Below are 13030 nucleotides of genomic sequence, written 5' to 3' on the forward strand. Positions count from 1 at the left end.
GTTTCACTATGCAAGTTGCCAGGAGTGCAACCTGATCATGATACGTACAAGGAGATAATAGGGCGACTGAAACTGATGAACATCTTAAGATCAGACATCTTAAAAGTGCTTTATAGCCAATGAAGTACCTTTTGAAGCGTAGTCACTGTTGTAAGGTAGGAAACATTATGCGCTCAGGAAACTTCCATGAACAGCAATGTGGTAATAACAAGATATTCTGTTTTTGTGCTGTTGATTGAGGGATAAATATTACATAATAGTAACTAATAGTGAAAGCCCTGACTTTCTGCAGTGATTTGCAATTCACAGGATAGCTTTCCCTCACCGTAAATTACTGAAGGATTTGCGCAATTAATTTTCTTGATTTCATTAATTTCATTGACCAAAATTTTGTTTAATAGCAATGTGTTCCTGTGCCTTGTAAATCTATTCCCCCTAGTTAAGCAATTCTGTTCAATTATACCAAAAGATAAAACAAGTGTGTGCTTGTAATTGATTCTAAGCTTATGTATGTGTGTGTATATAAATATCTGCAATCTTTTAATAAACCTCTTCTAGGTAAATGGATGCTGATTGGCATTCAGTTCTGTTCTTCATGTTCCTATAGCTTGGCAGATTTGTTGAAGTAAATGTGATTCTAATTCACACTCTAGCTGAAAAGATGGCCTACTGCAATAATGCTTTTGAATATTTTGAATGTCTATGCACAGTGCTTTTGTTTGATCGATGCCCAGCTTTGGAGATTAGAAGAGTGAGAGACTGTCTTTCATTTACTTGAATTTGAGGGAATATGAATACAGGATAAAAGATGCCTGTTTGGCCAGGCAGATTCCTCTAAAATTTGAGGAAATTTATTTTCCAGTTAAGTATGCAGTTTATTTTTAAATTAAATGGCAAAGAAGCATAATTGCCTAAATGACTATTGCGGGGTTCTCCTTCATATAGTTAACAAGTTTGTTTAAGGAAGCTCTTTGCTGTACCACTGCAACAATGCTAAATTAGTGCTTGTGTGCAGTGCTTGATTTTGTTTAAATTAGATTACTGATTTGGATATCTTGTAAAGTTAGCTTCTGAGTACCTCGTCCATGGAGGTTATAACAGTGGTGGACATCCTGCAGCCCATCAGGGTTCTGAGTTTTTCCCACGAGGCATTTTGTTGATCGTCGCCCACATGCAGGGTTGCCACATTCCACTGGTTTCCATCCACATAGCTTTTTTCCTACCGGTGTGACTGAAGTGACATGCAAAAGCATGTGAAGTGAGCCCTGTGCTGATTGCACACAACATTGACTGTGAGCAGTGTATTCCCTCTGCTCCTAATCAAGCATAACTATTTATTTTGTTTGAACCACTTGAAGGTAATGACAGTTCTATTAATATACGAACGATTAAGCATCTTCGATGTTATGAAATATTTGGCATAAATTAAGTGTATTCGATCCTACTCAAGGTAGTGAATATGCCCGATTTCAATCTTGTGGCCCACTGCGTTGAAGGAGGGCCACTCATGCAACCCACTTGCTAGCCTAGGTTGCCCATCACTGGATTATAAGGACAGGTTACTACAGATAGTAATGGGTAATTTGTTGTTTAATTAGTTTCTGACTTGGAATGTAGAATAAAGATTGGCAGCAATATCTATAATGTAGATGCGTTGGGCATCTTTTGGATGCACGTACCTCAATGAGTCAACACAAACAGACATTTCAGAAATTTGAAAGCAAATCTAGTTAAGGAATGAATAATTGGCATGCTCACATTGGGTTATCATATAGGATAGATGTATTCAATGGAAAATGTAAATGGCTTCCTATTTATATTACTCATGCTAAGATTGTTCAGCTTAGTATTCAAACTGGCAGTTGACTCGCATGGGTTACCAGCGATGTGCAATTGGCTAATAATTGCATTACAATGCAAATGCGCACACTGTACATATCTAGTTAATTTACTATGGTAACAACACTACTTAAAGAGAATACTTTATTTTTACTTTTCATATTATACTTTCATGAATACTTTTCATTTTTCATTTCATTACTGGCACAAATGTGCACACTGTCTCTCTGTTTATGGTTAATATCTCTTGGGCATCCTAAAGGGTGTTGCAGCAGAGTGGTTAGCACTGTTGCTTCACAGCCACAGGGACCCGGGTTAGATTGCTGGCATGGGTCACTGTCTGTGCGGAGTCTGCACGTTCTCCCCATGTCTGCGTGGGGGTTTCCTCCAGGTGCTCCGCTTTCCTCCCAAAAGACGTGCTGTTAGGTGAATTGGACATTCTGAATTCTCCCTCAGTGTACCCGAACAGGCGCCGGAATGTGGCGACTAGGGGGTTTTCACAGTAACTTTATTGCAGTGTTAATGTAAGCCTACTTGTGACACTAATAAAGATTGATATTATTTACATACCACTTTAAATGTGAGGAGGAATATAACATGGCTTAGTACTTTCAAATTGACCAATCTTTAAGTTTCCTTCCTTTTTAAGAAAACCACAATTAAGTGACTGTTTGAGGGAAAGACAATGCCTGCTTGCTCTTGTGTCTCAGCATTCAGGTTCCGAAAACGTACTGGGTTGTTAACTAACAAATTAACTTTAACATGGTGGATGTGAGGTGCTACACTTTGGCAGGAAAAATAAAGCAAAACTAACACCATAGAAAATAAACGATGAATCGGGTAGAAGAGTAAAGGCACACTAATAAACAATCATTAACAGCTGAATTGTTGGTTGAAAAGGCAATTAGAAATATTAATAAAGCCCAGTGATGTATTTCTATGGGTATAGAATTCAAAAATAGTTCCATATTAAACACACTAGTCAGGCCACACTTCAGAGTACTGTGTACGGGCCTGGTATTCATAATATAAAAAGGACGTAGAAGCACTGGGGGAAATGAAATGATTTACAAGGTACCAAACCTTGACAAATATCGGGAAAGCCTGAACATGTTGGGGCCTTTTGCTTTACAAAATAGAAGATTATCAGTCTTTAATATTATGAATTGGTAACAGGAGATGTGCAATGAATGTTTCCAATTGTGGGGAGAGTCCAAAAGTAGGGGTTTTAAATACAAGACCATGTCACGTGTGCTCTGCCCAAAAGCAGGGCCTTGGTTCATTATCTGCTGATGCATCAAATAGTTATTAATAAATGCGATAGGGGAAAAGGGGGAAATGTCTTCGCTTAGAGTGATTAGAATGTGGTTCGGGTGAGTAGCTCAGAATGTCAACATAAATGTTGTTGCTCGCCTAATGAGAAATAAAGCAAAAACAGAAAATGGTGGATAGTCTCAACAGGTCTGACAGCATCTGTGGAGAGGGAGCGGAGATAAAGTTTTGAGTCTGGATGAATTTTTGTCAGGTCTGTCAGACCTGCTGAGATTATCCAGCATTTTCTGTTTTAATTTCAGATTCCAGCATCTGCAGTAATTTGCAGTTAACTTGGTGAGAAACGGTTGGTTTGGGAGCACAAATTGGGCTGGAGGAGCTGAGTAAGGGCTTGGGGAGCATGCAGGCGGGGAAGGCCCCGGGGCCGGACGGGTTCCCGGTGGAGTTCTATAGAAAATATGTGGACCTGCTGGCCCCGCTGCTAGTGAGGACCTTTAACGAGGCAAGAGAGGAGGGAACCCTGCCCCAGACAATGTCGGAGGCGACAATCTCCTTGATTCTTAAGCAAGACAAGGATCCACTGCAATGTGGATCGTACAGGCCGATATCGCTCCTCAATGTGGACGCTAAGTTATTGCAAAAATGCTGGCCACGAGGATTGAGGACTGTGTCCCGGGGGTGATTCATGAGGACCAGACGGGATTTGTAAAGGGCAGGCAGTTAAATACCAATGTGCGGCAGCTCTTAAACGTGATAATGGTGACATCGGAGGAAGGAGAGGCGGAGATAGTGGCAGCTATGGACGCGGAAAAAGCCTTTGACCGAGTAGAGTGGGAGTACTTCTGGGAGGTATTGCGCAGGATTGGGTTCGGGGGAGGGTTTATTAGATGGGTTAAGCTCCTTTATAGCGCCCCGGTGGCGAGTGTAGTGACGAACCGGCGGAGGTCGGAGTACTTTTGGTTGTACCGAGGGACGAGGCAGGGGTGCCCCCTGTCCCCCCTGTTGTTTGCACTGGCGATCGAACCCTTGGCCATATCACTTAGGGAGTCCAAGAAATGGAGGGGAATAGTCCGCGGGGGAGAGGAGCATCGGGTATCGCTATACGCAGATGACCTGCTGCTATATGTGGCGGACCCAATAGAGGGGATGGTGGAGGTCATGCAGACTCTGAAGGAGTTTGGGGAGTTCTCGGGCTACAAGCTTAATGTAGGGAAGAGTGAGCTTTTTGTATTACAGGCAGGGGACCAAGAAAGAGGGATAGGGGACCTACCGCTGAGGAGGGCGGAGAGGAGTTTTCGGTATCTGGGATACAGGTGGCCAGAAGTTGGGGGGCCCTACATAAACTGAATTTGACGAGATTGGTGGAGCAAATGGAGGAGGATTTTAAAAGATGGGACATGCTCCCGCTCTCGCTGGCGGGTAGGGTGCAGTCGGTCAAAATGGTGGTCCTTCCTAGGTTTCTGTTCGTGTTTCAGTGCCTCCCAATCGTGATCACCAAGGGCTTTTTCAAGAAAATAGGTAGGAGTATTATGGGGTATGTGTGGGCAAATAAGACACCGAGGGTTAGAAGAGGGTTCTTGGAACGCAACAGGGACCGAGGAGGGTTGGCTTTGCCAAACCTAGAGAGTTAGTACTGGGCAGCAAACGTGGCGATGATCCGCAAGTGGGTCATGGAGGAAGAGGGGACGGCATGGAAGAGGATGAAGATGGCGTCTTGTAAAGGAACGAGCCTGGGAGCGTTGGTAACGGCACCGCTGCCGCTCTCGCCGACAAAACACACCAGAAGCCCGGTGGTGGCGGCAATGCTAAGGATCTGGGGCCAGTGGAGAAGGCACAGGGGTGCAATGGGAGCATCGGTGTGGTCCCCGATCAGGGGTAACCACCGGTTTGTCCCGGGGAAGATGGACGGGGGGGTTCCAAGGCTGGCATCAGGCGGGGATTAGAAGAATGGGGGACCTGTTCATTGATGGGACATTTGCGAGCCTAGGGGCACTGGAGGAGAAATTTGAGTTACCCCCGGGAAACGCATTTAGATATATGCAGGTGAGAGCTTTTGCGAGGCAACAGGTGAGGGAATTTCCGTTGCTCCCGGCACAAGAAGTTCAAGATAGGGTGATCTCGGGGGTATGGGTCGGGGAGGGCAAGGTGCTGGAAATATACCAAGAGATGAAAGCAGAGGGGGAAGCGCTAGTAGAAGAATTGAAAGGTAAATGGGAGGAGGAGCTGGGGGAGGAGATTGAGGAAGGGCTATGGGCTGATGCCCTGGGCAGGGTTAATACCACCTCCTCGTGTGCCAGGCTCAGTCTGATACAATTTAAGGTGGTTCATAGAGCGCATTGGGCGAGGCGGAGTAGGTTCTTTGGAGTAGAGGATAGATGTGAAAGATGTTCAGGGAGCCCGGCGAACCATGTCCATATGTTTTGGTCATGCCCGGCATTGGAGGGGTTCTGGAGAGGAGTGGCGGGAGTAATATCTCAGGTGGTGAAAGTCCGGGTCAGCCAAGCTGGGGACTAGCAATATTTGGAGTAGTGGATGAGCCGGGAGTACAGGAGGCGAAAGAGGACGGAATTCTGGCCTTTGCGTCCCTAGTAGCCCGGCGAAGGGTCTTGCTATTGTGGAAGGAGGTGAAACCCCCTAGCCTGGAGGCCTGGATAAACGACATGGCGGGGTTCATAAAATTGGAGAGAATTAAGTTCGCTTTGAGAGGGTCTGCACAAGGGTTCTACAGGCGGTGGCAACCGTTCCTAGAATACCTTGCGGAGCGTTAGAGGAAGGTCGGTCAGCAGCAGCAGCAACCCTGGGGGCGGGGGGGGGGGCGGGGGGAACGAGAGATTGCTGGAGGGGACGGATGAGCGGGGGATAACATGGAGGGTGGGGGAAACTGGCACAAATGGGCGAGAGCCAGTGTATAAAGCTATGTAAATGTACCATCTTGCCATGTATATATCTTGCTCAGGGAGAATTTGCGTTATTTTGTTACCGGGGGGGGGGGGAGGGGGAAGAGAATTATTATTTGTAAGGGGGAAAAAAATTGTGTTGTTAAAAAACCTTAATAAAAATATTATAAACAAAAAAAAACTTGGTGAGAAATAAAGCAGTTTGATGATGTGTGTCAAGTCTGCTCTCTGCAGATATTCACACAATTTACCTTCCGAGAAATTGAAGAATTCATGTGAGATGCTGAAATCTGATTCAGAGCACGAGGGATTATCATTTAATATCCCCAAGTCATAACTCTCTGAACAGGCTAAACATAAGATAACTCCGTTTATCTACTGGTGCAACTGAACCTGAGCGAGAACTGAATTTGAAATATGCACAGATAAAGTTTGAATGTTAATAAAACTGTTTGTTTTGCTTTCACAGTCACAGATGAAGATACGGTTAAGCGATACTTTGCCAAGTTCGAAGAGAAGTTCTTCCAGTGTTGTGAAAAGGAACTTGCCAAAATTAACACGTTCTATTCAGGTAATGCTCGCCGAAGAAGGAAAGTCTAGGCAGAGTACTTTTTGTTTATGATTCTATACTTATTGGCAAAAATTAGGAACAAATAAATATTGTAATTACATATTGTTGATTTTGTTGTCTCACAAAAATCAACCATTTCCCTCCATATCTATCCTGATGTGAGTTATATGGAAGGTTGTGGTGAATCCTGGATTATGGACTTATGAACAGTGACGGATAAGAGAAGGTCATCCAGTTTGTCTCACAAAATTGTGGTAACTTTTTTATCAAAATGGTATAAAGTTTCCACCCCATCTGAAACCATGTGCTCTCCCTGGAGAAGCGAACAAACCAGACAAAATTCAGACCAAAAGCTGGGAAGTTCCTCCACTTTGATGTTCAAAACTAGCCCAGAAATCACCCTGGCTCTGATAATTCCTTGCAATTACTTACCTTTTCAACGAGGTAATCTCCACCTCAGCTAGATACATATTAGAAAAAGAATTATGCAAATCAGCACCAACCCCACAAACCGACAGCCAGTTCTACTGGTCCCTATTCCCTGGGAAAAGAACCACCAAATTTATATCTAGCCTTGCACAACTTACAAATGTGACCTCTGGTCCTCCCTCACCAATTTAATTGGAACAAGCTATCTACTCAAACACAATCCAATCCCTTCTTCATTTTACAAACCTTTTAACAAACAGATCACCCACTAAGTCTACCTTTCTCAAAGATATGGGGTCCCGGTTCTCAATCCACCTCAAAATATTGCCGCTGTTGTAATCGGGCGAGGAGAGGTAGGTTGGCTCCCTCTTTTCCCATTCCTCATTTGACCGCAATAAGTTTTTTTCAAAGAAGGATATTCTTGCCAATTTGCTAAGTATTTAACTTTGTAAGTGCAGTGACTAAATGACACGCACACGCACACACACACACACACACAGGTTTCCAGATTATTTTTCTCAAGGATTTTCATAATCTTCAGTAAAATGCTTGTTTATAGTGATTATGGCGAGTGTTGCTTAAAAAAAAAAATTGCAGCAAGCGTGTATATTTTAATATTTATTATAGATGGTTACAACATAAAAGGAGGCCATTATATGGGCCGGTCAAGAGGGCACGTGTGTTCGTGCATCTGAGAGGACTGAAGGCGGACGTTGTAATGCTGCAGGAGACGCACCTTAGAGTAGCTGACCAGATTAGATTAAGGAAAGGTTGGGTCGGATAGGTTTTTCACTCGGGACTGGACTCGAAGACCAGGGGGTCGCGATCCTGATCAACAAGCGAGTGGTGTTTGAGGCGGGTAGAATAGTTTCAGATGTGGGAGGCCGGTACATTATGGTCAGTAGGAAATTGGAGGGGGTGCAGATGGTACAAGTAAATGTGTACGCGCCAAATTGGGATGATGTGGAGTTTATAAAGAGGATGCTGGGGAAGATACCGGACCTGGACTCGCGCAGGTTGGTCATGGGAGGGGACTTCAACACAGTTATTGACCCTGATTCAGACCGGTCAAGCTCAAAAATGGGCAGGGTGCCAGCAATGGCAAAGGAGCTAAAAGGGTTCATGGAGCAGATGTGGAGGGGTGGACCCATGGAGATTTGGGCAGCCGAGGGTGAAGGAGCTCTCCTACTCACACGTGCATAAAGTGTACTCCCGGATCGATTTCTTCATTCTGAGCAGGGCTTTACTGACGGGGGCGGTGGACATGGGGTTCTCGGCGATCACAATCTCAGACCATGCCCCGCACTGGGTTGACCTACAGGTTAGTAAAGACAGTAACCAGCGCCCGCACTGGAGGTTAGATGTGGGACTTTTGGCTGATGAAGGGGTGTGCGGGCGGTTGAGGAAATGTATTCAGAACTACCTGGAGGTCAATGACACGGGGGAAATTTCGGCAGCGGTGGTCTGGGAAGCACTGAAGGCGGTGGTTAGAGGGGAGCTGATCTCGATACGGGCCCATAGGGAGAAGGTAGACAGGGCAGAGACGGACCAGTAAAGGAGATACTACAGGTCGACAGTGATGTGTTGGGTGTTCTGGATCACAAACAGGTCACCAACACTGGAAGTGGTGCAACTCTATTTTATTATAAGGTTAACTATATTAACATACTTGAACTGTGGGTAAATGCAATACCAGCTTTAACTGTTGACCCTTGCCGAGTCCTAACCAGGTGATGCACTCAGCACATGCTGAATGTCTGTGTGTAGGCTGTGAGCTCTGTGCTCCGAGCTGGCTGTTACTAGAAAGAGCGGAAACTCTCCCGTCCCCTGTCTTTATAGTGCGTGTGCTCTCACTGGTGATTGGCTGCGGTGTTGTGTATGCTGATTTGTCCCACTGCATGTCCATCAGTGTGTGTGTGTGTGTGTGTCTGCACCATAATATACTGGTGTATATTATGACAGACAGGAGGTATGCGGAGACCCCAGAGGCAGGGCTTTTAAGGGAACGGTGGAGGCTACAGGCGGAGTTGGGCGCAGACACTCTGGCCTTTGCTTCCCTGGTAGCCCGGAGACGGACATTATGAGCTTGGAGGGAATCGAAGCCCCCGAAGTCGGAGACCTGGCTATCCGACAGGGCTAGCTTTCTCTGTTTGGAGAAAATCAAGTTTGCCTTGAGAGGGTCATTGTTAGGGTTCGCCTGGAGGTGGCAACTGTTCGTCATCTTCTTTGCGGAAAATTAATCGTCAGCAGAAGGGGGGGGGGGGGGGGGCTTAGTTTAGCTTAGCGTAGGGGGTTAATAAAGGTGGGACCTGTAAGGGAGGAAGCAGGCATTTGCTCTATGTTTGTAGACTCCTGTACATTGTTTATTTTGTTGTTGTTGTAAAACCAAAAATACCTCAATAAAATGTTTATTAAAAAAAAAGGAGGCCATTGTGTGGCCATGCTGCCTCTCTGTAAGGGCAGCCCAGCTAGTCCTATGACCATGCCCTGCAATTTCTTTCTCAGGTGCTTATCTAATTCCAATGTAATAGCCATGATTGAATCTACCTCCGCCACACTCAGTGCGTAACTATTCATTGTATAAAATTTTGCCCGTCGTGTCAGCATTAAATCTTCTGGTTCTCAACCTTTCCACCAATGGCAACAGTTTCTCTCTATTTATTCTGTCTAGACCGCTCATGATTTTGAGCACCTCTATTAAATCTCCTCTCAGCCTTCCGTTTTCCAAGGTGAGCAATTGCAGTTTCTCCAACTTATCCACATAATGGATGCCCCTTATCCTTGGAACCATTTTTGTAAACCTGTCTTGCACACTGTCGAAATCCTTCATATCCTTCTCTAAATGTAATGCCCAGAGTTTTAGAAAGGTTCACCATAACCTCCTCGCTTTTGTACTCTACCCATGTTTATGAAGCCCAAGACCCCATATATCTTTTAAACCATTTTCTCAACATGCTCCGCCACCTTCAGTGATTTGTTCAGATATGTCCCCGGATGTCACCGATATCCCTGTTCCTGCATCCCCATTCGAATTTTACCTAATTGAAAAAGCCGTACTTCATTCTTCATACCTCATTGTGCTTCTCTGCATTAAATTTAATCTGCAAATTTTGAAATTTGGGCCTTGCATCCCAAATCGAAGTCATTGCTATATATCAAGAAAAACTGTGTTCCTAGTATCTAACCGCTGTGTACCTTCCTCCAGTCCAAAAATATCACCACTATTTTTCTAGTCACTCATCCAATGTCATATCCGTGTTGCCCCTGTCCCTTCTGTCCCATGAACTTCAATTTTGTTTTGTATGTAAATATATTAAGCTGGCTCACAAAGTATCAGCAAGGCAATTGTCCATTTCTTGGTAGGATATTGATACAGTGCAGAAGCACTTTTAAGTTTGGAGTAATAAATAGAAAAGAAGAGTTGGACTCCACCTGGTGGTGTACTGATCACAGGCTAGAAAATCCAAATAAGTCAAACCATAATACTAGAAATCTGAAATAAAAGCAAAGTGTTGGAAATGCTCAGCAGGTCTGGCAGTATCTGTGGAGAGAGAAATACAGAGTTGATGTTTTGAGTCGATCTGACTTTTTTTCAGAAAATCCCATGTTTCATTCTCGTTTTTTTCTGAATAAATTGACCTCAACATGAAATGAAATGAAAATCGCTTACTATCACAAGTAGGCTTCAAATGAAGTTACTGTGAAAAGCCCCTGGTTGCCACATTCCGGCGCCTGTTCGGGGAGGCTGGTACGGGAATTGAACCTGCGCTGCTGGCCTGCCTGGGTCTGCTTTAAAAGACAGCTATTTAGCCCTGTGCTAATCTGATCCTGGGCAACAGTGTTTCAGTCAACCTCAGAATCTTTGGACTCAGGAGGGCGAAGCTCGGTCAGAAAGCACAGCCATGGTTTTCATTCCATGATCCATTTATGCATTAAGGCCACCCAGTGAGGAGGACAGTATCAGCCTCCACAATGATACCCCTCACAGGCAAAACAGTTTGCCTGCACTCACTTTTTTTATTCTCACACTGAAGAAATAGTTACTTGCTCACGTACCAGATTGAAGGCTGCAAATGCAAAAATAAACTATTTCCTTGGAAAGGATGGAAGAAGACTTTTTTAAAAAAATGCCTGGGTGAGGAAAGGAGAGGAGAAAAAAGGCAGAAAGAATTGCGGATGGTGTGTCAGTAGATCTGCATAACTTTGTATAATCCAAAAGATTTAATGGTTTTGGGAAGATAAACATGCAATTTTCTTGGGTCTTATTTTGTGGCAAGCAGCCAGAGAAAGATTACACAGTTGGATCTCTACTTTACAAAATCATTCCAATTACTGTTTCATAAAGGCGTTCAGTACATTGGATTCAACATCATTCCTAATTTGAGAGGGGTGAGTGAGTGGTTGTGGGGAGGGGAGGTGTGGGGGAGAGGGGTCTTTCAAATAGTGTAATTTGGCTTGTTGGGAGTCAAAGCTGGGATGTTGGAATTATTAGTACCACATGCAGATTAATTTCTAATCTTCATTAGTTCACAAGTAGGCTTACATTAACACTGCAATGAAGTTACTGTGAAAATCCCCATGTCGCATACTCCGGCGCCTGTTCGGGTGTATGTAGGGAGAATTCAGATTGTCCAATTCACCTAATGAACATATCTTTTGTGCCTTGTGGGAGGAAACCGGTGCACCCAGAGGGAACCCATGCAGTGACCCAACCTGGGAATTGAATCCCGGGTCCCTGGAGCTGTGAAGCAACAGTGCTAACCACTGTGCTACCATGCTGCCCATTTCAGTACAAGTTCTCTGTAACTTTAATGCTGGATTAATTAGTTCTCTTTTTACTCTCACTTTCTTTCCCACCCCTCACTACCTGCCAAAATAAAAGCCAGCAAGAAGTCAGCACTCCATTGCAGGCATGGATAGCCGTGTCTCATTATCTCCCATGTGACTGGCTTGGTGCTTCTAGGGACTGTTTGCCAGGCTCAAGCTATGGTTTGACCAAGTCAGTTGCATTGCCAACATCAAATACCTTGCAGAAAGCTCCTATTGTCTGATTTTTGATCGTCAGTAACCATGTTTAATTTTCAATGGCAAGTTAAAGCAGCCATGAAATTGGCCATTAAATGATGGAAAGTAACATTTTGTGGTATTGCTGGAAGCCATCCACTGGAATGTGTGAGCTGCTGAGAGGCAGTTTACATTTACATATTAAAGAAAATCCTTACCAGAAACCAGACAGAAAAAACAAATTCACTTCTGGAGTATTTTTCTGTTTCTGCACAGATGGTGGGTGAGAGAAGCCCATTGTCTACTTAGACTTACAAAAGGTTTTCTATAACGTAAGGTACAAATTCTCTACAAAGCATCTAATGTTACTGGTAATATATTGAGCTGAATGAAAACTGACTGACAGGACATAGACAAAACACATGGTTATAGGTGAGTTTGGATCTTTTGGAGATTGGAATCCCACTGGTATCAGGGTTGGGCTGTTGCTCTTTACTTTATGTTTAGTGATCTGGGTGTTAGTGTACAATCAAGTTCTCAGTGTTAGGACGTAGACAGTGTAGATGAAGATGGATCTTAATCTGTTGTGAAATTAGGGTCACGCTTGGCAAATCATGTTAAATTTGGATAAGTGCAATATTATGCATGTAAGCAGTGTGAATGCACAATATTCACATACCCTTCTGAAAAAAAGCATGAGAAAAAAGTTGTGGATGAAAATGGGAAAGGTCTAGCACAGGCTTGTCCAGGGTATGGCTCGACCTCAAGGCGGTTTTCAAAATTCCTGTCAATCTGTTGAATTCCAATGTAAGATTCTGCTTGGAGGTACTCCTCCAATCACAGGCTGTTATCCCACATTTGCTGCTGATAGGCTCTCTAGTTTGTTGCTGCTAGGCTCATTAGCCAATGATCAACAGCAAATGAGGGAGATAAGCAGTCTCTGATTGGCAGAGCAGCAAACAGTGTGGTCTGCGGGTTGAGATGTGAGAGAGAGAGTGGTTGTGTATGTATTGCTATA

The 13030-nt window shown here is 44.2% G+C and overlaps 1 protein-coding gene across 1 annotated transcript in view; it reads left to right on the top strand.

Annotated features, from left to right (window-relative positions):
* LOC140426653 (xenotropic and polytropic retrovirus receptor 1 homolog) overlaps positions 1 to 13030 on the top strand; it is a 507289-nt gene that overhangs the window by 246731 nt on the left and 247528 nt on the right. The window contains exon 3 of the mRNA XM_072511735.1: positions 6478 to 6579. Coding sequence (XP_072367836.1) covers positions 6478 to 6579 — 102 coding nt within the window. The remainder of the gene's footprint in view (positions 1 to 6477; positions 6580 to 13030) is intronic.

This window comes from Scyliorhinus torazame, chromosome 7, assembly GCF_047496885.1.
Source record: "Scyliorhinus torazame isolate Kashiwa2021f chromosome 7, sScyTor2.1, whole genome shotgun sequence".
Classification (NCBI taxonomy): domain Eukaryota; kingdom Metazoa; phylum Chordata; class Chondrichthyes; order Carcharhiniformes; family Scyliorhinidae; genus Scyliorhinus; species Scyliorhinus torazame.